This window comes from Setaria italica, chromosome II (genome assembly GCF_000263155.2).
Source record: "Setaria italica strain Yugu1 chromosome II, Setaria_italica_v2.0, whole genome shotgun sequence".
NCBI lineage: Eukaryota > Viridiplantae > Streptophyta > Magnoliopsida > Poales > Poaceae > Setaria > Setaria italica.
The window spans coordinates 46,965,727-46,990,478 of NC_028451.1; the positions used below are offsets into that span (position 1 = coordinate 46,965,727).

Sequence of the window (24,752 nt, forward strand, 5' to 3'; positions counted from 1 at the left end):
TCTTGATCCTCTCTTGCCACAAACCCTTCCATAAAAACGTGAGCAAGATAACAGAAACGTGACAAATCCCAGTCAGAAAATGTCTTGAGGCTCCCTCCTTCATGTTTTGACATTTCCTAGTACGCTGTGTCCTTTTTCTTTCATTCTCATTACTCTATCCATTTATATTTAATTTGTGGATGATCATATAACATTCGATAATCTCATATATAAAAAAGTGTAGACAAACTAGAGTTTTGGCTGCGAAAAACTCCATGTAAAACTCCATGTAAAACAGCATTTTGGCTGCGAAAAAGCCCCAATGAAAATCAGGTTGGGACCACCCCCCTAAAAAACTTCAGTTGGGATTTTTGCAGAACTAAGAATGATTTTAGAAATTTTCATTGGCATCGTGGACCCCGGGCAGCACCTAGCGATGATGCAATGGATCATGACCTAATCGTGCTTTCACAATCGTAACTCAAAAACTTATAAAATTTTGAACCAATCCTTTTTTAAGCCCGCTTTAAGCTAAATTTTTAGCGATTCCATGGACCAAACACACCCTTACATAGTAAGGTTAATGGCTAGATACTTGATCGTCTCTTGCACCAACCCTACCATAAAAACGTGAGCAAGATACAAAACGTGACACATTCCAAGTCAGAAAATGTTCTGGGGCTCCATCATCATGAATTCGTGACTATGGATGTAAAGAAGCAGACCGGTTAAACCAACAGTTCATTCAGATGATGACGAGATTGCTCGACGTAATCAGACTATGCTCGTAGAATTTGATATTTCCCAGTTTCTTTCATTCTCATTACTCTATCCATTTTATATTTAATTCCTGGATGATCATATAACATTCGATGATCTCGTATGTAAAAAATTGTAGACAAACTAGAGTTTTATGCTCTATCTACTCGGTGTAGTTATAACCCAGTACCGGTAGTATCGAAATTTAATTTAACATGTGTAAGAATTTGTAACTTTATTGATCTGGTGGTAAAATTTGAAAAGAAACAATTTGATTGGAACCGACGTACGTGCGTAAATATGAGTGGATCAATCAAAATATCTAAATTTGATACCGAGAAAAATGGAACAATCAAAGTTGGTGTCCAAGATTTCTTTTCGAGATTTCTCTTTTTTGCTCGTCACAAGGAGGCACAGACAGTTTCATCCAAAAAAAAAAATCCACAGCCACAGACCTGGGTGGACCGCAGGATCCATGATGGACGGCTGGTAGCGCCTCCCTGACTAACAACTGCTGCCAAGTCAGTCAGTCACGCACTCCTCCGGTCCACCCCCTTCCCCTTGTTTGTTTCAGTTTCAGATCTCGACTCGACCAGCAGTAGTCGCCGGCGAGGGGTAAGGGCGGACGGACCACCGGACGCGATGCCGCCGTCCCTCCAAACCCTGACCACCCCCACCCTCCTCCTCCTTCTCCTCACCGCGACCGCCGTTTCATGCTCTGCCTTGCCGCCGGAGGACGGCATCCGGATCCTCTCTGCCGAGAAAAGGGTATGCTTCTTTTCCTTCTTGCCGGTGGATATCCTCTTCTCCCCTTCCTCAAATCTGGCATGCCGGTTGCTTGCTTGTGAAGCGGATCACTAGTACTGCTGTCCCTTTTATTAGCTTTCGAGATTACGCAAACCTGGATGCTTTTCGTCTTCATCTTGAGTAGATATGCATAGTTACAATTATCGATCGAAATCCTGCGCTGTAACGATCCGATTGACTTAGATCGGGGGAAGCTGTAATTATCGCTGTAATTCAGGGTTTAAGAGATAGAGGTCGATTCCCTGCTAAAACCCTTATATCCGTGGCAAATCTCTTCCTCTCAATTCATCATGCTATTTTTTATTCTGATATACAAATTCCAATTGCCTGCAGATCGACCTCACTGGTTCCATTGTCAAAGTCTATCTAACACTGAAGGTAATACCTTAATGGTCCTTTTCCTGAATTGCCAGTTAGTGATTCTCCTTCGTTTATACTCACAGCACATCATTACCTTCCTTCCAGGTCGAGAATGCTCCCGCTGCCTCTGATGCATCTCAAGTTCTTATCGCCTTCACGCCCACAGAGGCTCAACATCTCGCTATTGTCAAGGCCACAAGAGCAGAGGGGAAGCGCAAGAAGAAGACATATGCGCCCCTCTCGGTTGAAGCCTCTGATCTTGCCACCACCGCCCTGAATGGCGCTCGCCTCTACTCTGTTCTGCTGGGCACTCCTCTGAAACCTGGCGAGGCAACCACTATCGAAGTGTTATATGTGCTGACACACTCTTTAGAGCCCTTTCCTGCTGAGATTAGCCAGTCAGAGTCCCAGCTGGTTTACTTCCGTGACAGTGCGGTGCTTCTCTCGCCCTACCATGTTCTGGAGCAGGTTACCTACATCAAGACGCCGAGCAATAGGATTGAGTCCTTCACGAGGGTCGATCCTACCAGTCGTGCTGGTACTGAAGTGAAATATGGCACATATAAAAACCAGGCGCCAAACTCATATTTGCCAATCCTTGTGCACTATGAGAATAACCGTCCTTTTGCTGTTGTTGAGGAGCTTGTACGCAAGGTGGAGATTTCTCATTGGGGAAATGTCCAAATCACTGAACATTATAAACTGAAGCATGGTGGCGCTCGGCACAAAGGAGTCTTTTCAAGGTTATATTCTTTACACCTTAATTTCTTCAACTTTTATGGTTCTAAAAAAAGGCCTCGGCATGAAACAAATGTGACTACAAATTTCTTAGATGTGAAAAGTGCTTTTGGCTGTTAGATTGGCATGTCGGTGAGAACCATTTCAATTTTTGAGTTTGGGATGCTTACCCTTACACCATCTTGTCAAATGACCTATCTGATCATTGTCCACTTCTGCCAACAATATAGGTGTAGTAATGACAAAATAAAATAATATATGGGCTGGTACCCTCGGCACTGCTTTGCTAGGTCTATGTTTTTGTTAGTTAATGATAGTTAATTTAGTATGGACATGAATATTTGAACCTGTATGAAGTTAGGTATAAGCAACTCATTAGATCAACTTAGTTAAATGCTTCATGGTTACTCATTTAGGACTTTCTTGCTAGGCTTGAGTACCAGTCTAGGCCATCTATCAGTGGAGCGTCATCATTCAAGAATCTTCTTGCAAGGCTGCCTCCACGGGTTCATTCCATTTACTATCGTGATGAGATTGGTAACATCTCCACATCTCATCTGCGCATCGGTTCCCTCAAGGTACAGGATATTTTTGCACAAGCATAGGATTTCAATCAATTGCTATTCTAGTTGGTAGCATATCTTGTGAAAATCAGTGTTGGAAACTTGAAAATCCTTCAAAAATCATATCTAGAAGTTTTTGAAAATCTTGAAACTGTACCTTCTATAGATGATGTTATCATATGATGCCATGCTAACTTTTCGGTCTAAACCCCTTTGTGAGATACAAAAATCACAAATGTCAACCACATAAGCACAAAAGGTGCATTTTGTCCTTCTAAACCATGGATTTATCATTTTTGCATGTGGCTGGCATTTATGATATTTGTATCTCTCCATTGTGGAGTTTGAGCTTGAAATTTTCTATGTCATCAAATTGTACCCTTATTTATAGATGGTGAGTTTTTCAATATTTTTGAAAACTTCTAGAGTTTTAAACACTTAGCCAGTTTTCACCGGATATGCTCCCATTCTAGTTAGTAGAGTCAAAGATATCCTTTATTTTACTTCAATGTAAAATTGTTTACTAAAGCTTTTTTTTGTAATTCAGTCGGAACTAGAAATTGAGCCCAGATATCCATTATTTGGTGGCTGGCACTGCACATTCACCATTGGCTATGGGCTGCCATTGGAAGATTTTCTCTTTGAGTCAGAAGATGGTCGGCGTTACATCAACCTTACTTTTGGTTGCCCTCTATTGGATACTGTGGTTGACGATCTTACAATTAAAGTAAGTATTTATTTGCCCTCGATAGGCTACTGTGGTTGGCAATCTTACGTTTAAATTAAGTCTGCTCAAGGTCTATATTTTCTGATGAAGCACCTTTCGTACTAATGGTACACGTGGCCTAATTAAGAAACACATATTGGTAGCATCTGCACATGCTAGTGTAAATGCAATCTCTGGCATCAACCTTTTCCTTTTATTTTCTAGGTTGATCACCATGTTCCTTGCATAGTTCAGCTTTTTATCTGAGACTAGGTAAACAATAAATGTGATTCTTGAGAAATAGACCAGACTGCTGCCTGTTTGAAGGAGTGTAGAACTGCAGATGAAATATAGAGAGTTGTTCTTCCTGCTATTCACATTTATAGCAGAACCTTCTCAAACCGTTTAATGTCGCAGGTTGTCCTTCCTGAAGGATCAAAAAATCCACAGCCTGTAGTTCCTTTTGTGACAGAGAAACATCTTGAGGTAATCCCATCTTTCCTTCCTAACATTAAGCATGTCTCCTCCCCTTATATCTGAATTTTACATTTTTGGATCTAAACTGGTGGCATACACCTATGAATTTAGAAGAACTACGATTGATAGATAAAGTTTAATCTCAGCTGAACCATTGCAAGTTTACGCTTTTATTGTTCAGTGGTATCAGTTAACTTCTGGTAGGGCCTTGGCAACATGTGCGTCCTGATTTAGTTTCAATCATGAGCTGTGCATATTTCCCCTGAGTCCTGGAACTTTGTATTTCACTATGCCAGCTTGTATTTTTCCATCTATTTTGCAAAAGAAGTGTGCTCTGAGCATCTATTTTGCAAATGGAACAGTTCCTTTCTCAAGTTTTGGTAATGAAAGATTATCCTGTGATTATGACACTAGCTACTGATGCAGACTAGTTATTCATACCTTGATGTTGTTGGAAGGACAACGGTGGTACTCAAAAAGAAAAATGTTGTAGGAGAGCACAACGTTCCTTTCCAGGTACTTGTAACAATCCGATGAAGCCTTGTTAGTTACTACCACACCTTCGAACCACACATCTTTTGTTTCTAATCTGTGGAACATTCTGGCACTTTTAGGTGTACTATGAGTTCAATCCGATCTTCATGCTGGCGGAGCCGTTGATGCTAGTATCTGCAGTGTTGCTGTTCTTTGTCGCCTGCATTGCCTATCTTCACATGGATCTTTCCATCGGAAAATCATCATAGGCCTCCATTCACAGTATTTTTGAATTTTTGAACCACTTGTTCTACTAACTGCGGATTGATGAATCATTGGCACATTAGTTGTACTATGTACCCTTCTCAATGGAGGAGGATGAAGTTTTGTGGCTGCTGCTGCTGTAGGAATGAGATGATATACCTCTTGACAACTTCACTGCTTAAAAAACGTGAGTTCCTGCTTGTGGCCCGTTGACCCAGCAAAGCGGACAGTGTCGCTGCAATGCGTGCTGCTGGCCTGTTATCGCTACGAATCAAGTAATCAACAGGTGTATTTTGAGCTGTTGCCCATCTCAGCTCACTTGTGGGAGCTTATGTTCATCCATCTGGTTTTCTCACCGTCTCTCCCGTCTCCTCCGACGCCCCATGAATCCATGATGCAGTCCCTCAATAGCCCGATCTGGCAGTGAGGGGCTTGGTTTGAATCCAGGATGTGAGGATGCCATGGGGTCGCTGAGCTTGGGAGCGGCTAAACAGCTTCAGAGGTCGTCATTTAATAATTAATATAATAATAAGTGTGCATATTTTATGTTCAAATCTTAACGTTATGAAATAGTATAGGCAAGTACTTCCAATTATCTCAATTAGTTAGGTTTTTCCGTAGCAAAGCATGAGTGTTCTGCTAGTATACTCGATAAATGCGGGTTTTGATTCCCCTTCAGGCGTGTGTTTGGTTTGGGGTGGATGTGGGTTGGAACGAGTTCAACCCCTATCAACTCCCGTTTGGTTGGAAATGCAGTGGGTTGGGTTCGTCCCCCATAGGGAATATTCCCCGTAGACGTGGGTCCAATGTCGGGGAGAAGGAGGGGCGGCGGCAGGGAACGGCCATCCGGTGGAGGAGAGGGGCGGCCGACGGCGCAAAGAGAGGGAGGAGAGGGGAGGGGCGGCGCCGTGGAGGCCGGCGCGGGTGGAGGCGGTGCCCAAGGGAGCTCGGGCTCCGCCTAGGGAGCTCCGGCGGCCGGCGCGGGAGGTGTTGGAGGAGGCTGACAGGTGGGATCCAATGTAATGGTGTTAAAATGATATCCATCCCAATCCTCTTAACTCCTTCAATCAAATAAAAAATTGGGTCCAACCCATCCCTGCAATCAAACAAGAGATGGGTCAAACCCAACCCAGAAAAGTGGGTCGGCTTTGATCGAACCCACATCGTTCCAAAACCAAAATGCAAGTTTAATTCTGAAACCTCGGACGATCACGAGATTTGAGCAAACTTGCATTTTTTTAACGATATAAAGGGATGCAATGTGGCACGAAAACGTAAGTTAGTCATGACTCATGAGCTTTTGAAAAATGTTTTTGGAGGGGTAGTCCGAGACGTGGACATGCAAAAAAAAAAAAAGAAGGGAAAAAAATGTAGAGGCTGATGTTCTCTTGAGCCTTGAGGGCGCGATTTGCAAAAAAAATAAAAAATAAAAAATATGCCATTTGTTGAGAGTGGGATTTGAACCCACGCCCTTTCGGACCAGAACCTTAATCTGGCGCCTTAGACCAACTCGGCCATCTCAACATGGTGCTGGCTAAAATAAAATCTAAGTATTGTTTAATATAGGACAGGTCCTGGACTATACTGCTGCAGCTCCTCTTCCACCGCGGTCGGTTGAGTTGCAAACCATCGGCTTCCCCCCTTCCCGCAGCCAGGCACCCGACCCGGATGGCCGTTGCAAACCCTAGCAATGCGATACACTGATTAGCTTCCTCCTTCCCTCGCCTGGGTTTGTGCGTGATCTCTCTCTCTCCCCCCGCGCGCGGACAGCCAGGCGGATAGGGGCGGGATGGTTTCCAACAAGGAGCGGGCACGCCGCGCCATTGACGCCATGACGGCCCTGGGATTCTCCAAGAAAGAGTCCACCCCCGTCCTCAGGAGTCTCCTCAAGCTCTTTGACAACAGCTGGGAGCCCATCGAGGACGAGTGCTACCGCGCCCTCGCCGACGCCATCCTCGACAGCCGCGACCGCCCCAAGGTATTCGTCTTGCCCAAATGGAAGAGACAGAAAGAAAAAAAAATATGTTTTTTTGGTATTATTATGGGATCAAAGATGGGCCAAAAAGGCCCTCTTTTGTTTACTACTCTGTTCCTGCCAGACTAATTTAAATGGCTTACTGATGCTTCATCACTTGCCGCTGCTTGGGTGCAGGAGCCGGAGCATGGTAGCCACCATGCAAGAATGGTTGCGCCGGAGGAAGATCACCACCAGCCTTCTACTTCCCTTATCGTCTATGGCCATCCCCGTGACTTGGATAGTGAGATAGAGGCACCTCGCATCAAGAGGCCTAGAACCAACTCTAATAATTTCTCAGCAGATCACTGTATTGATCCTCAGTTGTCCCCGCCATCTTCTGTTACTGCACAAGAGAGGGCAAGGCAGATGATGGATGAAGATTTCCAACATGCTGTCTTCTTGAGAGAGCCTAAGCCTGAGCCTGATATAGATGTTGCACAGAGCCTTCATGATGCTCAAGTTGGCATTGTTTCCCATCCGTTCAACACCAGCTCCTCAGGTGCTGCAGATCCTCTAGCATCGCGTCCATCCGTTCAAAATCAAACAGAGATTTCAGGTTTGCATGCAGCATTCTAATCGATTATTCTGTCAGTATTTGTGCTAGAAAATAATAGGTCATGGAGATGTTCATGTTTCATATGTAGATCACGTTTTTTCACCTTTGGTGTTTGTTCCATTGAGTTCTCGATGCACAGGGAAATTAGTTTGTTGTGTTGAGCAATCAATCTGGTTGTCGAACTAGTACTTATTCAGTTATTCTTGCTGTTTTTTCTATGATACTGTGACTAGTTTCCTTATTCTGATGAGAATCTGCTAAACCTTATATATATAGGTAATAAAGGCAGGCCAGTTCAGCATTGTAGAACAAGGACATCATCCACTTCCTTTGTTGAACGCACGGGCAGCATGGGGAAGCAACCTCAAAATCGGGAAAGTTTGTCCGATCACACAGCTGTGATGCACAACACTGGGACAGGATCTGCAGATGAACGTACACAAGAAGCACCTTACTTGCACACTGTTGTAGCATCATCCACTATGGGTGATGTCAAGATGTCAATAGAATGCAACATAGACCCATCGAAGTTCTGCATGCCCAGTTTAGAAGAAGTTTTCAGGATGGTTGAGGATAAATGCCTTCACTCATACAAGAGTCTCCCACCAAATTTTTCCGTTAGCAGCCTGATCAATGAGATATGCCAATGTGTAGCACAACTGGCCAATGGCAGTACTGCAGAATATAATGTACAATCAGATTCTTTTGATAATGGCAGAAACTCGCAAAAGGAGTCAATGATGAGTGGTGCTGCACTCATGAAACCAATTGCTTCCATGAATAGCGGAGGCATGAAATATAAATCTGTAGAAGATTCATTGGTTTTAGAAACTTCAGAGAATGGACAAGAATATTCAACAGTTCCTCAGCATCTGGCACTTTCTCAAGTAAGGTGTACCCACGATGTGTCTGATATATCAAAGGGAGAAGAAAAGGTAAGGATATCAGTGGTGAACGAATTTGGCAGCGAGAAATGTCCACCTTCCTTTTATTATATACAAAGAAACCTTGTTTCCCCGAAGGCCTATGACAACATCTCTGCTGCCGGAATTGGTGACGAGGACAGTTGTGCTGACTGCTTCGGCAACTGCTTGTCTGCCCCTATACCATGTGCCTGTGCAAGAGAAACTGGGGGTGAATTTGCATATACACCAGGAGGTTTGGTTAAGACAACATTCCTTGATGAGTGTTTCTCTATGAATTTATTCCCAGAAAAACATCATAAGTTCTTCTGTAAACCACTGGAGAGGCCCAGGAATGAAGCTCTACCAGAGCCTAGCAGACGCCATCTTGTTAGGAAGGTTATCAGGGAATGCTGGAGTAAATGTGGTTGTAACATGCAATGCGGTAACCGTGTGGTTCAACGTGGTATAGCTTGCAACCTGCAGGTAACATCTAATGCTTCTGTAAACTTATGTTGACGAATATTTATGTGGCTTGCCATGAATGGCTGTCATTTATTTCATGAGAATTATACAGCTAATTACAACAATTTACCTGAAATTGGATAGATCAGTGCATATAGAGTTCCTGGCAACTGTTATTGGATTTTCAGATAATTAGTGCATAGGATATCCTTCTCATTCTGGCCTCCCCTGTACCTTAAAATATGTTTGGAATACACTACAGCCCTTTGCTTGTTTGAGACTTTGAATAAAAGGTGTTGCTTCGCAAAATCATGTTAGCTTGGTGCTGAGGAATTGTCAGGCACCATTCATAGATTTTCAGACATGGTATTTGTTAAACTGAACATCAGCTCAACCCTTTCAGTAACATGAAAACACAATGGTACTTGTACTGTAAATTTACACTCATTGACTGAAAAATAAACACATTCTAGGAACACTTAGCTGAACCTGAATTGGTTGAAGAGGTGTCAGATTTGAATGTACAAACCTGTATGTAAATACAGTTTGAGCACCAAACCTGCCAAGAAAGACAAAGGCACAATCAATACCAAAAGGGGGAATTTCCATCCAGCGAGAATACGTTGGCCTGCGACGGGATCCCGGCGACAAACACAGACGGCAGCCTAACATTAGGACCCGATGGAGTCGACGGCGGCTTGATGATGAAATCCTTTTGATCGCACGTCGGCTTGGCTAGGATGATTGTTCCAGTCACGACCAATGAGCACAGTGGAGGGGTAGGGGTTGCTGTTGGTAGCATAGACATGCGGGGGGGGGGCAACGGCTTGGTGTCAGTTACGCATTCCATTCGTGACCAGCGACAACGGCAGAGGTGTTAGGGTTCCTGGTGGCTGTGGTTGAACTAGGAGGAGAGAGGCGCACGAGATGCGAATGATGCGGGTGACACAGGGATGGGAGCTGCAGCTTTGGGCGAAATGGACCTGAGATTCCATGAAGGTTTAGACGTGCCTGGGCCTGTTTGTCGCCACATCATTTTTACGAGCAAATGTGGACAGAGTGGGAGTGAAATACATGAAGATTTGGGTGGTTTAGGCTTTAGGGTTCCGTCCTAAATTGGAACTGTAAATAAGAAGAAATCTTTTGCACTTGAATGGATATAATAAAAAAACTGCAGCCAACCTAAGGCAGCATTGCAAATAAGAAGAAACAGATACCCAGGTTTGCGTGGAAGGGGACTCGAACTTGGGTGGCAGGGTGTGTGCACCCACACCTCCCACCAACTGAGCTTAGTTCCTTCTTGGTCCTTTAATAGTTTTCCTTTATTTTTCATCCGCAGTGTTCAGGTATTATTGATGCTGGTTGGTTGAATTGCTGCTAATTACTTTCTTTCTTTTTTTTGCCCAGGTGTTTTTCACACAAGAAGGGAAGGGTTGGTTGAATTGCTGCTAATTACTTTCTTTCTTTTTTTTGCCCAGGTGTTTTTCACACAAGAAGGGAAGGGTTGGGGCCTACGCACACTTGATGAACTTCCAAAAGGAGCTTTTGTCTGTGAATATGTTGGCGAGTTGCTAACAAATACGGAGCTCCGTGAAAAGACATCTCAAAAAGCGTGCAAGGCTGGGTATACGTACCCGGTGGACTTGGATGCTGATTGTGATTCAGAGGGGGTGTTGAAGGACAAAGAGGCTTTATGCCTGGATGCAACATTTTATGGGAATGTTGGGAGATTCATCAACCACAGGTGTGCTCTGACTGTTCCCAATCTGTCCTTGTTACTCTATTATTTTTTTAAAAAAAATGATAGCAGAGATGAGTCTTCCCCTTTTCTTTTCTTATGGTCGTAATACTCCATCACATAGATGCTACGATGCAAATTTAGTTGAGATCCCTGTTGAAGTGGAGACCCCTCATCATCACTATTACCATGTAAGTTCTTAAATTCTAAACTGCTGTGTCCATACCACGCCTTTGAAATTGTACAGCATAGGCATACCATGCTGATGTTTTTTATATTTTCTTTTTTCTTTTTTGTTAATTGAAGCTTGCACTTTTCACAAACAAGAAGGTGGAGGCATTTGAGGAGCTCACATGGGTAAGGCTTGTGTAGTTTCTTAATATTAAATATTAACTTCTGTTCATATATTCAAAGATGTGTATTTCTCAAGATAAATGTGACTGTCAAAATCAAAGGCTGCAGATGCTGTGAGCCTGTGATAATAATTTTTTCCCCATGTTTTAAGTTTTTGCTCTTGACAAAGGCTAGGGACTTCTCTTGCAATTTCTGCTTGCCTATATTTATTTTGAGGGTTCTGTAATGTTTATCCCATGGGCAATGGCTTTGTTAGACATTCTTTTGTGTGGTTGCAATGGTAAACCCTAAACCCAAATTCACAAGTCCTCTTCGCAGTGCTATACAAATACCAGATTTTTCTAGTTTATTCTCTCTTTTTAGCTAAATCATATTTGCGGCAAGCTTTGTTGGTTGCATTTTCAGTGCCATGCTATGCAGTTTATTGGATCAGCCTAGGATGCACTCTCTCCTATCCTTGGTGGCTTGACCGATCAAAACTAATCTTGCTTGTTTCAGGATTATGGCATCGATTTTGATGGTGATAAGCATCGTGGCGGAACATTTCAATGCCTGTGCGGAAGCAGATACTGCCGCGGCAGGAAGGGTCGTAGTATGTTCTCCTTCTGCTTGGTCCCAGAACCATTCTTTTTGAGTGAATTCTTGCCGGGCTACAGATTCTACTTTTCATTGTGCAAGCGTTCTAAGATGGTTCTTTCAAATGACTGCAGGGAACCGAGGAAAAGCTGCTGCAAAATAAGCTGGGGTTGATGCGAAGCATGGCTGTTTAGGTTAGCGAGCAATCTAGTCAGTTGTAGCTTAGCAAGCCGGAATTTTGTATGGTCATAATTGATGTTGGAGGGATGTTTTTGGCGCGCGCGCGCGCGCGTCTGAGACAAAGCGTTGCTCATAGGTTAGATGCATCATTTAGCCGAATGAAACTGCTGAACTTTAAATCTCGCCCGGCGGTTTGAATTTGTTTTCGAGTTGGGGGCTGGAAACGGAGGCCCACGACATCTTCACAGGGCTATTCTTCTGTAGTCAGTTTAGTTGTGAGTTTTTTGCATAATCGGGGGTGTTTTAGCAAAATTTATTGACGACAGCGTTTTTTTTAAAAAAATCATAACAAAGAATAAGTTAGGGAAAAAAAACTGTGAAGATGTGGTGGGCGGATCACGGCGGATCAGGTCCAATCAGGGGTCTCCCACATGCCGATGGTCATGGGCTTTCGCCGACGGCACTCGCCGGCGCGCCACACGTGTCCTCCTGTGTGTGGGGCGTGCGCTGTCCGGGCCCGCTAACATGTATGAATCTATAAAAGTCACAACAATATACGATTTGTAACGGGGAAAGTAGTCTACTGCACGGGTGAGCCATATCTGATGACAATTCAATCATTTCCCAAACGTCACAGCGTCAGTGCTTAATCCGGATAAATCCAACCCAAAAGATTACACTTTTCGTCCCTTTTCTCCTCTCCCAGAGTCTCATGCGTTAGCTACTTGATGGCCTAACTTTGCCATGCATGCCAATTCCATAACATATCCGAACAAAAATGTACAGTTTCCCACTTCATCATCTCCAGTGCTATTTCTTTTTCCTAATTAAATAATGTAATGGCCTGCGAAGGTGCCTGCACAGGTGGAATGCACGCAGCAATACGCAAAAGGAACTGGGCGTATCGAGCTCGAGATGAGAGTAAGGGGTGCTTATTTTTATTTTGTAATCCTTAGACATAGACTAATTACAAAATCTATTGTACAATGGAGATTAATTCGCGAGACGAATCTATTAAACCTAATTAGTTCATGATTTGACAATGTGCTGCTACAGTAACCATTTGCTAATGATGGATTAATTAGGCTTAATAGATTCATCTCGCGAATTAACCTCCCTCTGTGTAATTAATTTTATAATTAATTCATATTTAATGCTCTAATTAACCTTCGAAGATTCGATGTGACGTGGACTAAATTTTAATTCAAGATCCAAACATCTCTAATCAATTCGCTTGCCCATCCCGGTCGCTGTCCCAATGATCTGCCAGGTCAAACCATTTAAAACGAGCTGATCTCGCCGAAAGGGCCACCGCGGCTGCCTTTACCGCCAAGCCATTGCGCGAGCACGAGCCTGCACAGCCCAGTTGACTTGCGCTGGAGGTTGGCGGATGCGGGCAAGGTGGCACGGATCGCGCGCGAGGTCAACGCAAAAGGCAGCATAAAGAAACAGGGTGGGGCGAGGGACACAAGGGCGCCAGGTAATCACAGAATTCGCCGTGTGATCTGTATTCTTTTGTTGGTTGAAGCGATTGGAGATTGGACAGCCTAAAGGCATCCGATCGCCAGCTCCAATTGGTCGATGGTGGCCTTTCGCTTGGGCGTGGATACATTTTTTTTTAAGGTTGGAGATTGGATACGTTTTGACATGACTGTGGTATATCGCCTGTCATTTTCACCGAGCAAAGCATTAAAACTTTTTTGCCCTTTTGCCCGTGGTTGCTCACTTTGAGAAATTTTTACTGTTGTACTCATTCCGTTTTAAATTGTAAGTTATTTTAACTTTTCTACATTTATATTTATAAATATTTGTATATATAATTTGAAAAAATCAAACTACCTGCAATTTGAAACGGAGAAAGAACGATCAGTTTTCGTAATTCTGCGACGGTATAAATTCCATTCACACAGTTCTCGGCTGAGAACTTTTGTTGAGGACTGTGTTGTAATTTTTCATTTAAATGAGGGTCTAGGTGGAAAATATTGTACTAGAGATCTTCTCAGGGCCTGTTTGGCAACTAGGTGTTAAAGTTTAACACCCGTCACATCAGATATTTGGATGCTAATTAGAAGTATTAAACATAAGCTAATTATAAAACTAATTGCACAGATGGAGTGTAATTCGCGAGACGAATCTATTAAGCCTAATTAGTCCACGATTTGACAATGTGGTGCTACAGTAACCATTTGCTAATGATGGATTAATTAGGCTTAATAGATTCATCTCGCGAATTAGCACAAGATTCTGCAATTAGTTTTATAATTAGCTCATGTTTAGTTCACCTAATTAGCATCCGAACATCCGATGTGACACTGTTAAAGTTTAACACCTCGTATCCAAACACCCCCTTAGAGGAGCCGTAGGCGAATGTCCCGTCTCCCACTCTCCCTCTTCTCTTCTTCCAGGGAGAGAGCTCGAGCTCCTGCTCCTCTCACACCTCCGCCCGCCACCGCCCACCCCCACCCCCACCCCCGCCCCCGCCCCCGCCCCGGCCTCGCGGCCATGGCCTCCTCCTCCTGCGACGCCACCGCCGTTCCCTTCACCCTCCTGGGCGCGCTCCTCACCGCGGGGCCAGCTGCCTGGCCGGTCTGCGTCGGCGGCGGCCGCGCCTTCCTCCGCGACTACGCCCAGCGGGGCACCAATGCGCTGCTGTGGGCGGGCCTCCTCGCAGTCACCTGGGTCCTGCTCCTCCGCGTCGCCGCGCTGCTCCGCCTCTGGGCCCTCGGCTCCCGCATCCCGGGGCCTCACGCGCTCCTCGCAGACCCCGGGCTCGCCGCCGTCCTACGCACCGGCGGCGACGTCACCGGTTGGTAGCCGATCCCCTTTCCACCGTATTTGGCTCCACATAACCAGGATTCGGTTCAATTGGTTGGGTTTCGATATTTGGGTGGTGGTTATGATGGGATTGGAATATTGGATTTGGCGCCAGCGCGACGTCTGCAACGTGCCAAATTTTTTTTCGTACGGGCTATTTGAGATGCTCGGGCGCCTATGTGCCATTTTGGGTACTGTTCGATTGGGGACTGGATGTGGTTGGAGCAATTTGATTCGAGATTTGGTAGCTCCTACCTGAGATGCCAAATACTTGGTAGAGATTTGGCTACGAGCTAGCTACTTGAGCATTGATCTATTGGGAAATTCGTGCTGTTTGATTGATTGATGTGGAATTTTGCTATAGTATAGACTGATCTGGGTGGGAGTTGCGGGATGTAATTTGACCATCCGTTTTTGCCGATTATATGCCAAAGTTATGGCCTATTTTACTGCCCCAGAGCCTGTGAGCTAGTGATCCAGGTTTGCCTTTTTGTTTGGTTGCTCTGTTGGATGATAACGAGATGTGATCTGTACAAGTGGCACAATATTTTGTGTAAAGCATTTAGGCTAGTGTTGATGTTATGGTAGCGGGACCGGCTCTAGGCCTTGGCCCACTGTAGTGTAGCGCGTGAGCAGTACCGCGGGATCAGGATTAATTTGTTAGCAGATAAGATTTGTTAGTTATTTGGATTAGATTTGTTAGCAGGTTTTTAGGTGCCTAGTCTATAAAGGCAGCCGTGAGTTATGGGTTAGGCAAGCAGAAAATAGATCAAGAGAGCATCTCAGAGCCTCCTGCGGGAGGGCAAGTTAGCCGATCTATCCTGCTGTTCTAGTATCCAATGATCTGCCCACAACAGTTGAGATAAAATTACTTAACTGAGCTTTGCCACACAGCAATTGCACTGCTTAGCACAGAGCACGGTTACCTTAATTATTGTTGTATCGTCATTACATCATGGTCCTACTCTTTTCGATTCTTATAATTCGGGAAGAAAAACAGAAGAGGAAATCAATTTACCTTTTGAAGTTCTTGCTGTTTCGACAAATCTCCCTCATCACTATTAGACTAGATTTTTGTCAGTTGTATGTCTATGAAGTTTTTACAGAGTTAACCACATATTCAAAAATTTCCTGGGAATGAGCACTTTTTGTAGAACTTACTAGGACAACTCAGAGAGTGCTGGGTTTGAAATACTACCAGACATAAATGGGTAGCCATAGGTAGATGCATGATTGTTGATAAATAGTTTTTGGTCCCATGCGATCCAACAGGGATAGTGCTGTTCTTAATGAGCATGGGCATAGGATGGCCCACTCGAGCACTTTAGACCCGTGCCATCCAACGCTTCAGCTTACAATGTTCCAGCAAATATTCAAGCCGTATTGCTAGCAAAATTACTATTGTGAGCTACCAATCTTCTGCTTTTTTTTAATCATTATTGTAAAGATGAAAATACATTATTTGATATTTTTGCGTTGATATGGCAACCAAGGGTCCTTATTTAATAGTTTATACAATACATCTGTTAATTTAGGCTCATGTTTTGCTTTGAACTTCATTTTGCAGGTTTCCTGTCAAAATTGCATGGCAGCTATGGCTCAGTTGTTCGCCTGTGGGCAGGACCCTCTCAGCTACTTGTATCAGTTAGAGATCCTACTCTAGTCAAAGAGGTTCTAACAAAGGCTGAAGATAAGTTACCATTGACTGGTAGAACATATAATTTAGCTTGCGGAAGACTTGGTCTATTCGTATCCTCATCCGAGAAGGTAAATTGATTTACTCTTCTGCTTTTTCTATAGTGGGCTCTGCAATATTTCCTCTCTCTCGTTTCTAGTTTGTATTGATGCATTTGTTTTATTAACACCATGTATATGCAGATAGCATGTTCCATTGCTACTTTGATTTGTTTAGTTCTTCTAACTGTCTTGTTCGGCATTTTTCAGGTCAAAAGTACAAGAGAATCTCTGAAAATATTTTTGAATGAAAAACTTACAATTGGTGTCGGTCGAAGTTCATTCAAAGTTATTGATGCTGTCATGGATAGAATTGACTCTATTATGTCCAAGGATTTTCTGGACTGTAGATCTTTCTCCCAGCACATGTCCTTTAACATCATTGGTGGAACTCTTTTTGGTGATGCCTTCTTCAATTGGTCTGATGCTGTTACTTATGAGGAACTTCTTATGATGGTTGCAAAGGATGGTTGCTTCTGGGCTTCTTATGCAGTTTGCCCGTTTTGGAAGCCTAGCTATAGGAGGTACCGGACCCTTTGTGCTAAGCTGAAGACGTTAACAGAGGGAATCATCAGAAAATCAAGAGATCAAAATAGTTCACTTCACCACTTTGATCAGAGGTCATATCTAAAAAGTGAAGGGATGATAAAAGGTCTAAATAGAGGTGTTTTAGGTGAAATGATGGCAGGTCATTGTCTCCATGGGGCTGCTGAAGGATCACTTAGTTCAGAAGAGGAAATCTGTGGAAACATCATCGGTTTGATGTTACATGGTATTTCCGCTTCTGCTAACTTGATTGGTAACATTTTGACAAGGTTTATCTTGTTCCCAAAGTTGCAAGATCAGGTACACATTAGTTCCTTTATTTTTCTCTGTTGCAAACTATTTTGGTTGCTCTCTGTGATGAACAATTGCTGGTGTTGTGTTGCCCATGTTAATTATTTGAATTAGAAAGAATCTCAATTCGTGCTCCATTTTTCTCAAGGAAAGGTTTATAAAATGTGACATTATTCGTCTACAAAAGTGTGGGGCAATCTTGAAGACCCTTTAGCCATAATATACTAGAAGGACAGGCCACAACCATCCACCATTTTTTTATGAGTTACACCTCTTCACCCATGCTACTCTTTTTTTGCAGATACATGCGGAGATTGTTGCAGTCTGCGATGAATCATCTGAGCTGGAGGTTGATGATGTGCTTAGGATGCAATTACTACTTGCTACTGTATATGAATCTGCTCGCCTTTTGCCTGCTGGACCTCTTCTGCAGAGATGTTCTTTGAAACATGGTATGCAAATTTTCTAGACCTTTAGAATGCGATTGCCTATCCTGATTTTATTATCAAGATCATGATAGTTTGAAGTTTGATCCTGATATTGGTCCATGCATCTAGCTGCAAAAGGGCTCGTTTGTCAGCTACAGGTCAGTTTTGACCCACTTTCGTTTCATTTTCCTTGAGTGCAGATTTGACTCTTGGCTTGGGCATCACTGTGCCAGCTGGAGCAATATTGGTAGTTCCTTTGCATCTTGTGCATATGGATGCTTCTGTGTGGGGCAATGATGCTGGCCAGTTCAATCCTCATCGGTTCCTCAAAAAGGATGTGGATCTTGGAGGTCTGTTCTCTCTTTTCTCACTTTTCTGTTCTAGCAAAACATAAGTAACAGGTTGTTAATAACAGGGCATGCCTAATAACAGCTCCAGAAGATTCTTCATTGAATTCGTTATTTTTGGTCTGCATTTGTTAGACCTTTAGCATTTTTTTTGCATGACTATTGTGATTAGCCTCTTCCTAATTCTATTCTCACTTCATTTTCTTCATATATTGTAGATATATTAGCAGCACCCAGAGGCTCAAATGGGATGAATCTTTTCACCGAGTGTGCTAAGGCTGAGTCATTTCTTCCATTTGGTTCTGGAAGTCGAGCATGTGTTGGCCAGAAGTTTGCAATTATTGCAATATCAATGTTGATTGCCAGTCTGCTCCGCAACTATGAGGTTAGATGCAATAATTGTTATGCTTTGCCTTTTCGTGATATGTACACGCACCTTTTGGGAGATTGTGAGCTGACTTGCTAGATGGAATTCCATGCTTCTGGGCTAAGTATTTACTCTTTTTCATCAGTTTACGTTTAAACTTAGTGTTGATTGGAACTCAACCTTGCAGGTACAGACTCATCCAAGTTTGTGTAAAGAAATGGAACCTGAAGTTGACAGCAGCCACGTTCACCATCTCCCAAACCCGAAGATCATCCTCACAAAAAGAAGGATCTAACGGGAGGGTTTGGCAAATTCAAATTTGATGCGTTTTCTTTCACTATATTCTTTTTTACTGGTGTCACACCAGGATATGCTAGTTTCATACCGTCGTTGAATCACGCTGAAGTTTGGAAAGGCGATACTTTGCGATGTGGAAGTTATCTTTTTTTTCCTTCAGATTTTTGACAGACCCGGTGTGCTTCGTCCGATCTAGTTTTTGTTAGATTTTTGGAGCACCCACGGGCTGTCAGATCATGGGAGGTGTATGCTGATGTGCATAAACAAGTTGGGGTTTTTAAGTTGGAGTTTTCTCCTCCCTCTAGGAGGAATGTAATGTCCAATGTATCATGTTGTCTCATACTAATGTATTGTATCATACATGTAAACATGTTTCAGCTGTTCCTACAGCGTAATAAATTGTGAAAAAATTATACAAATATCTGCTGTGTTGGATTTGCTTCAGCCTTCAGGTAGTAGGTAGAGATTTCTTTTAAAAAAAACAGGGAGATGAGGGTTAAATGCATAATGTACTATATGTAAGCAACCAGCCAAATCCAGTAAGCTACCGTATACGGCAGTGGTGGTACCCTGCTACAGTGCTGTGATTTCAGGATAAGTTGCGGCACGACACGATCATGTTTCCGATGCAGATGACCAGGCGTCAGGCGAGTACTTCGCCGGGAACGGCAGAGCAAGCGCAGGACTGCGATCGGATCGGCGGCGTCCGGCAGAGGTGCAAGCCGGAAATGCTGGCCCCCTCACCGTTGTTCGCCTTCCTGCACGGTGCAGGGAGCGGTGCGCCACCGACATATCGCTTGCCGCACCGACGACGACCACGTGCCGCCGCCGCTCGTCGCGCGACGGCTCATCATGAGATTCTCCGGTCAAGCTCTCGAGGTCCAATGGGCACGTGTAGGAGGATCATCCCATGACCAGACCTTACAGTACGAGCAGGCGCATGGCCCTGCTTCTGCTTGGCTCACACCTGCCCAGGCCGGCGCCAAATGAAATGATCAGAGACGAGCAGGGGGGCCCTGCGTTTTATGTCGGCGGCAGATGGTTGGTTGACTGGCGATCAAGTGCACGCATATTCCCAAGCATTCAGCCCGTTCGGAAGTGATTGGCAAGGAAAAGCCTAAACAATGGCCGCATAGGCACACAGCCGACGCCGATTGCCGATTGGCGGCACGCGCCTGGGCAGGGGACAAGGATCGCGAGCTCCCATGCCGTTCGTCTGAGACGCCAGCCAGGTCGCGGTAATTCCAAAGAACTGCGTTGTATTTGTTGTTCAAAACTCAAAATCAAGCGCAAGATCCTGAGATCGCAACGAGAATGCTTCTTGAAATCCATGGAGATTTACTTCAAGAAAATTTTGGATCTGCGCCTGCCAACGCTACGCTAAACAAGTTGGTATCGCGCAAGCACGCGGCTCGTAATCTATTACTCCGTATTCAGTACGATAAAGACCCCTCTCGCTGCAGTAACAAGTTTACTGGCGTACAGCGGGCAGTATAAAATACCCAGGCTGCACAGTGACAGTGAACACCCACTGTAGTTTCACACTTTCGCTCACTCTGACGGCATCAGCTAGCTGCTGATCGCCTTCGCAACAACAGATGCGTATGGCTCCTCGGGGTAGTAATGGCAGCGGCGGCGGCACCAAGCTGTTGCTGTGCTTGCTGCTCGTCGCGTGCACCGGGGCTGCGGGGCAGGGGCTCCGGGTGGGGTTCTACCAGCAGAGCTGCCCGGACGCGGAGTCCATCGTGAGGAACGTCACCTGGCCTGCGGCGGCCGCCGACCCCAGCCTCGCCGCCAAGCTTCTCCGCCTCTTCTTCCACGACTGTTTCCCGCAGGGTTGCGACGCGTCGGTGCTGCTGGACGGCCGTGGCACGGAGAAGGCGGCGGGCCCGAACCTGTCGCTGGGCGGGCTGGAGGTGATCGACGCGGCCAAGGCGGCGCTCGAGCGGTCCTGCCCGGGCACCGTCTCCTGCGCCGACGCCGTGGCGCTCGCCACCCGTGACGCCGTCTCGTTCCAGTTCGGGCGGCTGCTGTGGCAGGTGGAGACGGGGCGGCGCGACTCCCGCTTCTCCGACGAGGCCGACGGCACCAAGCTCCCCAACCCGGAGTACGTGTTCCCGATCCTCAGGGACTCCTTCGCCCGGCGCGGCCTCGGCGTCGCCGACCTCGTCGCGCTCTCCGGCGCGCACACGCTGGGCCGGACCACCTGCATGTTCGTGTCCCCGAGGCTCTACACCTTCCAGGGCAACGGCGGGGTGGACCCGTTCATCGAGCCCAGGTACGCGCGGGAGCTGATGGGGCAGTGCACGAGCATGGCGTCGGCGAACAGGGTCGTCATGGACCCCGGCAGCGAGTTCGCCTTCGACACCAGCTACTACAGGGCCATCAAGGCCAACCGCGGCGTGCTCCTCACGGACTCCGTGCTCACGCACGACGACGAGGCGGCGAGGCTCGTCGACGAGATGCAGGACCTGGGCAAGTTCCTCGCCGCCTTCGCCGCGTCCATCCAGAAGATGGGCGCCATGGACGTGCTCACCGGCAGCCAAGGCGAGATCAGGAGGAACTGCCGTGTCGTCAACTACTAGTGTGTGTGACTGTGTGTGTGTGTGTCTTTGCTTGGCCAATTGTGGTAGGAGTAGGATTGCTTTAACTGATTGTGAGCATATGAAGTCTTATATCTTAAGAATAAAGAGCACAATGTTGACATGGATATCTTCATTTAACAAAGGAACATAGGCTTTAGCAATTGTTCCGTTCTTCCTCCAAAAAATTGACCGGATTGGAAAGTGACGTCCTCCGTGCTCGCTGCCAGACTGCGGCTCGCATGATTTGTCCATTCTCCGGACAGAACGCCACGAACGGCAGCAAAACGACGGCCGTCGCTGGGGGCCTGCGGCCTCACCGGCGCGAGGTCTGGTCAGGTCATTGACGCCGCCGCCTTTGCCACGAATGGACGGCGGCACGGCGCAGTCACGGAAGCAGGTCGTGCGGCGGCGCCACCTGTTCGGTATGGAACGAGCCGACGCCACGACGGCAGCCCTTGGGCGGCGCGACGCTGCCGCTCGTCTGGCAGAACGCCGCGGAAGCGCCGAAGCTGAGAACAGCGGCCTCCGCCGCGGCCCTACCGGCACGAGCATGAGGAGTCAAAGAGGCTCTCCAGGACGGTTGCCATCGACGCGGGGGACGGCCAGGACGCGGCGGCGCACCGGCGAGACGTCGCGCGACTGCATGAGGCGTGCCGTGGGGTGGCCAGGGTGGTACCTTTTAACCGCTGGATCGGATCTGTGCGTCCGCGATCATCCCAATTGCAGCCACCCGCCCTGCCTCCGAGAAGAGCGCCCTTGCCACGGCTGGCTGCGGCTCCTGCGCGCGCCAGCGGAGAGGCGTTAACGCTCGCCGCGTCGCTGGGCGGCCACGGCCTCCGACCCGCCGCCAAACTCTCCCAGAACAACGCCGTGCCACCGCCCGGCACATATTGGAGCAAGTTGAAGTGCGATTTGGTGTAGTCGGCGAGCGCCGCCGCGACGGGTACGAGGCCGGGCACGACAGACGGCATCAGCTGCAATTCCTAAGCTAAAGATCGGGGTTCAGTTCCATGTCGTTCATGGAGGCACGGAGCTCCATCTCTACTTACCTCCAAGTTTCTACAGATCCGACTCCCCTCTCTTTTCTCATGATCGCCACACCACCGCCGTCCTTGGCGCCGACGCCGGCGCGCCACCTCCTTTGCCGCGAAGTTTGGCGCGGTCACAGCCGCCGGCCGAATAGTCGTGGCTTTTGTGGCGCGCCACCTCACCCCTTCGGCATGGAACGAGCCACCGCCACGGTTCTGCGTCCCGACGAGTCCCGCCGAACGCCACGGTTCACGAGCAGCTCGGTGGCAATTGGTAACGCCGGTGGACAAGGACGCGGACGCCGGCGGACGTTCCTGAGGGCCTCCTTATCGGCGTAAAAAGGGATTCTACAAACGCATGCTGATGTTGACGCCGTGCAGCGGGATGCGGCGGCGCTCCGGCGAGACGTGGGTGGATGCTGAATTGTGAAGCGCGAGCACGCTGGGGTGGACCGTAAATGAAATACCGTCCACCCCTTGGGTATCTTACGCCCGTTGGATCGGATCTGGGCGGCCGCAATTAACCCAATCCAAGCCCCGATCCGGCCTCTTCTGAAGAGCGGCCGCGCGCGCCAGCGGCGATGGGATGGATGGCCGCGCTCCGGCGCCGGGCGGACACGGCGGCCTCCGACCAGCCGCCAGTATCTTCAACGACGACAAAGCCACGGCGCCACCGCCACCCGCCGGTGAAATGCACAAGACCCTCCGGTTTGGCGGTGCCTTTGCCCCCGACACGGCCGTCAGTTACAGGCTTGCTCGAAGCAGCACGGCACGGGGGCCGGCCGGTGCTGATCTGCGGCGGCTATAGCTTGTCTGGATCGTCAACCGGTTCGAACCTTGGTAGGATGTAATGGAACGGCCAACGCAACGATATTTCCCAATAAAAAGTTGCTGATGTTCATCTGGAAGTAATCGACCTGGGACGACGAAATGGTCTATTCATTCCCAGCACAGCAGCAACAAGCTGTAGCTTGGGTGATTGCAGTTGCAGATGCCCGAGGACAAATTAATCAATGGACAGATTAAGCAAAATTGTTTTGTAATCAATCTTTCAAGTAAAAATGCTTCAGAATACCCATGAGAGCAAGTTCAATTGAAATCTTCGTGATGCACAAAACCAGCCACACAAATGTTGCTACACAAATCCTACCAACAAAAGAATCAGCAGCAGGCTCAACGGCAGAACCGTAAGTGGCCCAATTGGAAGCCCGGCGGAGCCGGCGAGTATTCGCCGGAGGCCGGAGCCCGTGCTGGTGCTGAGCACGACGGCTCAATCATCATAGCCGGCTGCGCGACCACATGTTCGGCATAGCCCCGACGTCCTCCTTGTTAAATTATTTGAAGGCCCATGTAATTATCGAAGATGATTCTTAAATTAAAGTTGTCTCAGTGTGATGATTGCTAGACTAAAGGCTTAAGGTCAGTCTCGGTGCACGGTTTCAGTCAACAGTTACCAAGACACTTGGTAACTGTGCCAGTTGAGTGTCACGTGGATGAAACTCCTCTCTCATATGATGAAACTTTCTCTTGTAATGACCTTACCAAGTCAGTATTTTTGCTGATGTGGCAAAAAATTTAATGCTCATGGAACTCCTATAAATTACTATTGAGATTGGCCTAAGAATCATGGGTTGAAATACCCTCTCCTCTTCCTTCAAACATTAAGCATGTGATAATGGTTTATGAAACTATGAGATCCAGTATTTTACAAACCCTCCTATTTTGGAACTAGGGTTTAATGTGTAAAATATCCGTACCAGCGACGGGCGGGGGAGGAGGCCGCGCCGCCACCGGCGGGCGGCACCAACCCCGTCGCGATACATCCCGAGCCACCGTCCCCGTAGGCGAGCTACGGCTTCGGTCCGCCGAGATGGCCGGGGGACAGCGACCTCATCGGCGTGAGATCCTTCTCGTCCTCGCACCAAGCGGCGGCGAATGCCTGCCGCGCCGGACTACTGGAACTCGGCCAGAGAGCTGCTCCTGCGTGACGGCGCCATGGGACGCGCACGGCCAGCAGGGCGGCGGGTGACGTTGTGCGAGGCGCCGGGCTGGAGCGGATGGCGGCGTGCGCGGCCATGGGTGTTCGAGGGCCGTGGCGGCGTGGACGCGCTCTCTCTGACTCCGCAGCGAACGAGCCCTTTATTCAGTCGATGTTGAACGTACGTCTGAACGAGCCCTTTGTTCAGGCTTTCAGATCTTGCACTAGGCATTCCCCGTCCGTGCAGTGCATGAGTAGCAAGGATTTCTCGGCATCATAACAGCACGTTCGAGGCTAGGGAAGACCTTGGAAGCAAGAGGGTGCCGCATTGTGTTGGTGCACGCTCATCACATGCCTCAACTGAACAACAAAGTGCTGCAGCGCCACACACTTGGCATCATCACTAGGCGTCATCAGGCAAA

The 24,752-nt window shown here is 47.0% G+C and overlaps 4 protein-coding genes and 1 non-coding gene across 5 annotated transcripts; 4 read left to right on the forward strand and 1 right to left on the reverse strand.

The window, feature by feature from the left end:
• The first annotated feature begins 1,276 nt into the window (after window positions 1-1,276).
• LOC101775893 (dolichyl-diphosphooligosaccharide--protein glycosyltransferase subunit 1B) lies at window positions 1,277-5,334 on the forward strand. The gene is made up of 8 exons (XM_004958450.2): window positions 1,277-1,506; window positions 1,879-1,923; window positions 2,011-2,648; window positions 3,074-3,221; window positions 3,754-3,933; window positions 4,330-4,398; window positions 4,816-4,905; window positions 5,004-5,334. The coding sequence occupies exons 1-8, from the start codon at window positions 1,381-1,383 to the stop codon at window positions 5,130-5,132; spliced, it is 1,425 nt and encodes a 474-aa protein (XP_004958507.1). The 5' UTR covers window positions 1,277-1,380; the 3' UTR covers window positions 5,133-5,334.
• A 1,236-nt stretch (window positions 5,335-6,570) lies between these two features.
• Window positions 6,571-6,651, reverse strand: TRNAL-AAG. Its single transcript has one exon. It is a non-coding gene; the product is annotated as a tRNA-Leu (tRNA).
• Window positions 6,652-6,745: 94 nt separating this feature from the next.
• On the forward strand, window positions 6,746-12,187 carry LOC101776299 (histone-lysine N-methyltransferase SUVR4). The gene is made up of 8 exons (XM_004958451.3): window positions 6,746-7,105; window positions 7,280-7,700; window positions 7,977-9,088; window positions 10,546-10,811; window positions 10,930-10,996; window positions 11,112-11,162; window positions 11,658-11,751; window positions 11,870-12,187. The coding sequence occupies exons 1-8, from the start codon at window positions 6,917-6,919 to the stop codon at window positions 11,896-11,898; spliced, it is 2,229 nt and encodes a 742-aa protein (XP_004958508.1). The 5' UTR covers window positions 6,746-6,916; the 3' UTR covers window positions 11,899-12,187.
• Window positions 12,188-14,364: 2,177 nt separating this feature from the next.
• LOC101776976 (cytochrome P450 3A29) lies at window positions 14,365-19,158 on the forward strand. Its single transcript, XM_004958453.3, has 7 exons — window positions 14,365-14,721; window positions 16,297-16,496; window positions 16,674-17,309; window positions 17,602-17,752; window positions 17,929-18,078; window positions 18,294-18,460; window positions 18,630-19,158. The coding sequence occupies exons 1-7, from the start codon at window positions 14,418-14,420 to the stop codon at window positions 18,735-18,737; spliced, it is 1,716 nt and encodes a 571-aa protein (XP_004958510.1). The 5' UTR covers window positions 14,365-14,417; the 3' UTR covers window positions 18,738-19,158.
• A 946-nt stretch (window positions 19,159-20,104) lies between these two features.
• Window positions 20,105-21,424, forward strand: LOC101761446 (cationic peroxidase 2). Its single transcript, XM_004959800.3, has one exon. It carries the CDS (start codon window positions 20,338-20,340, stop codon window positions 21,322-21,324), a length of 987 nt encoding a protein of 328 aa, XP_004959857.2. The 5' UTR covers window positions 20,105-20,337; the 3' UTR covers window positions 21,325-21,424.
• Window positions 21,425-24,752: the final 3,328 nt, after the last annotated feature.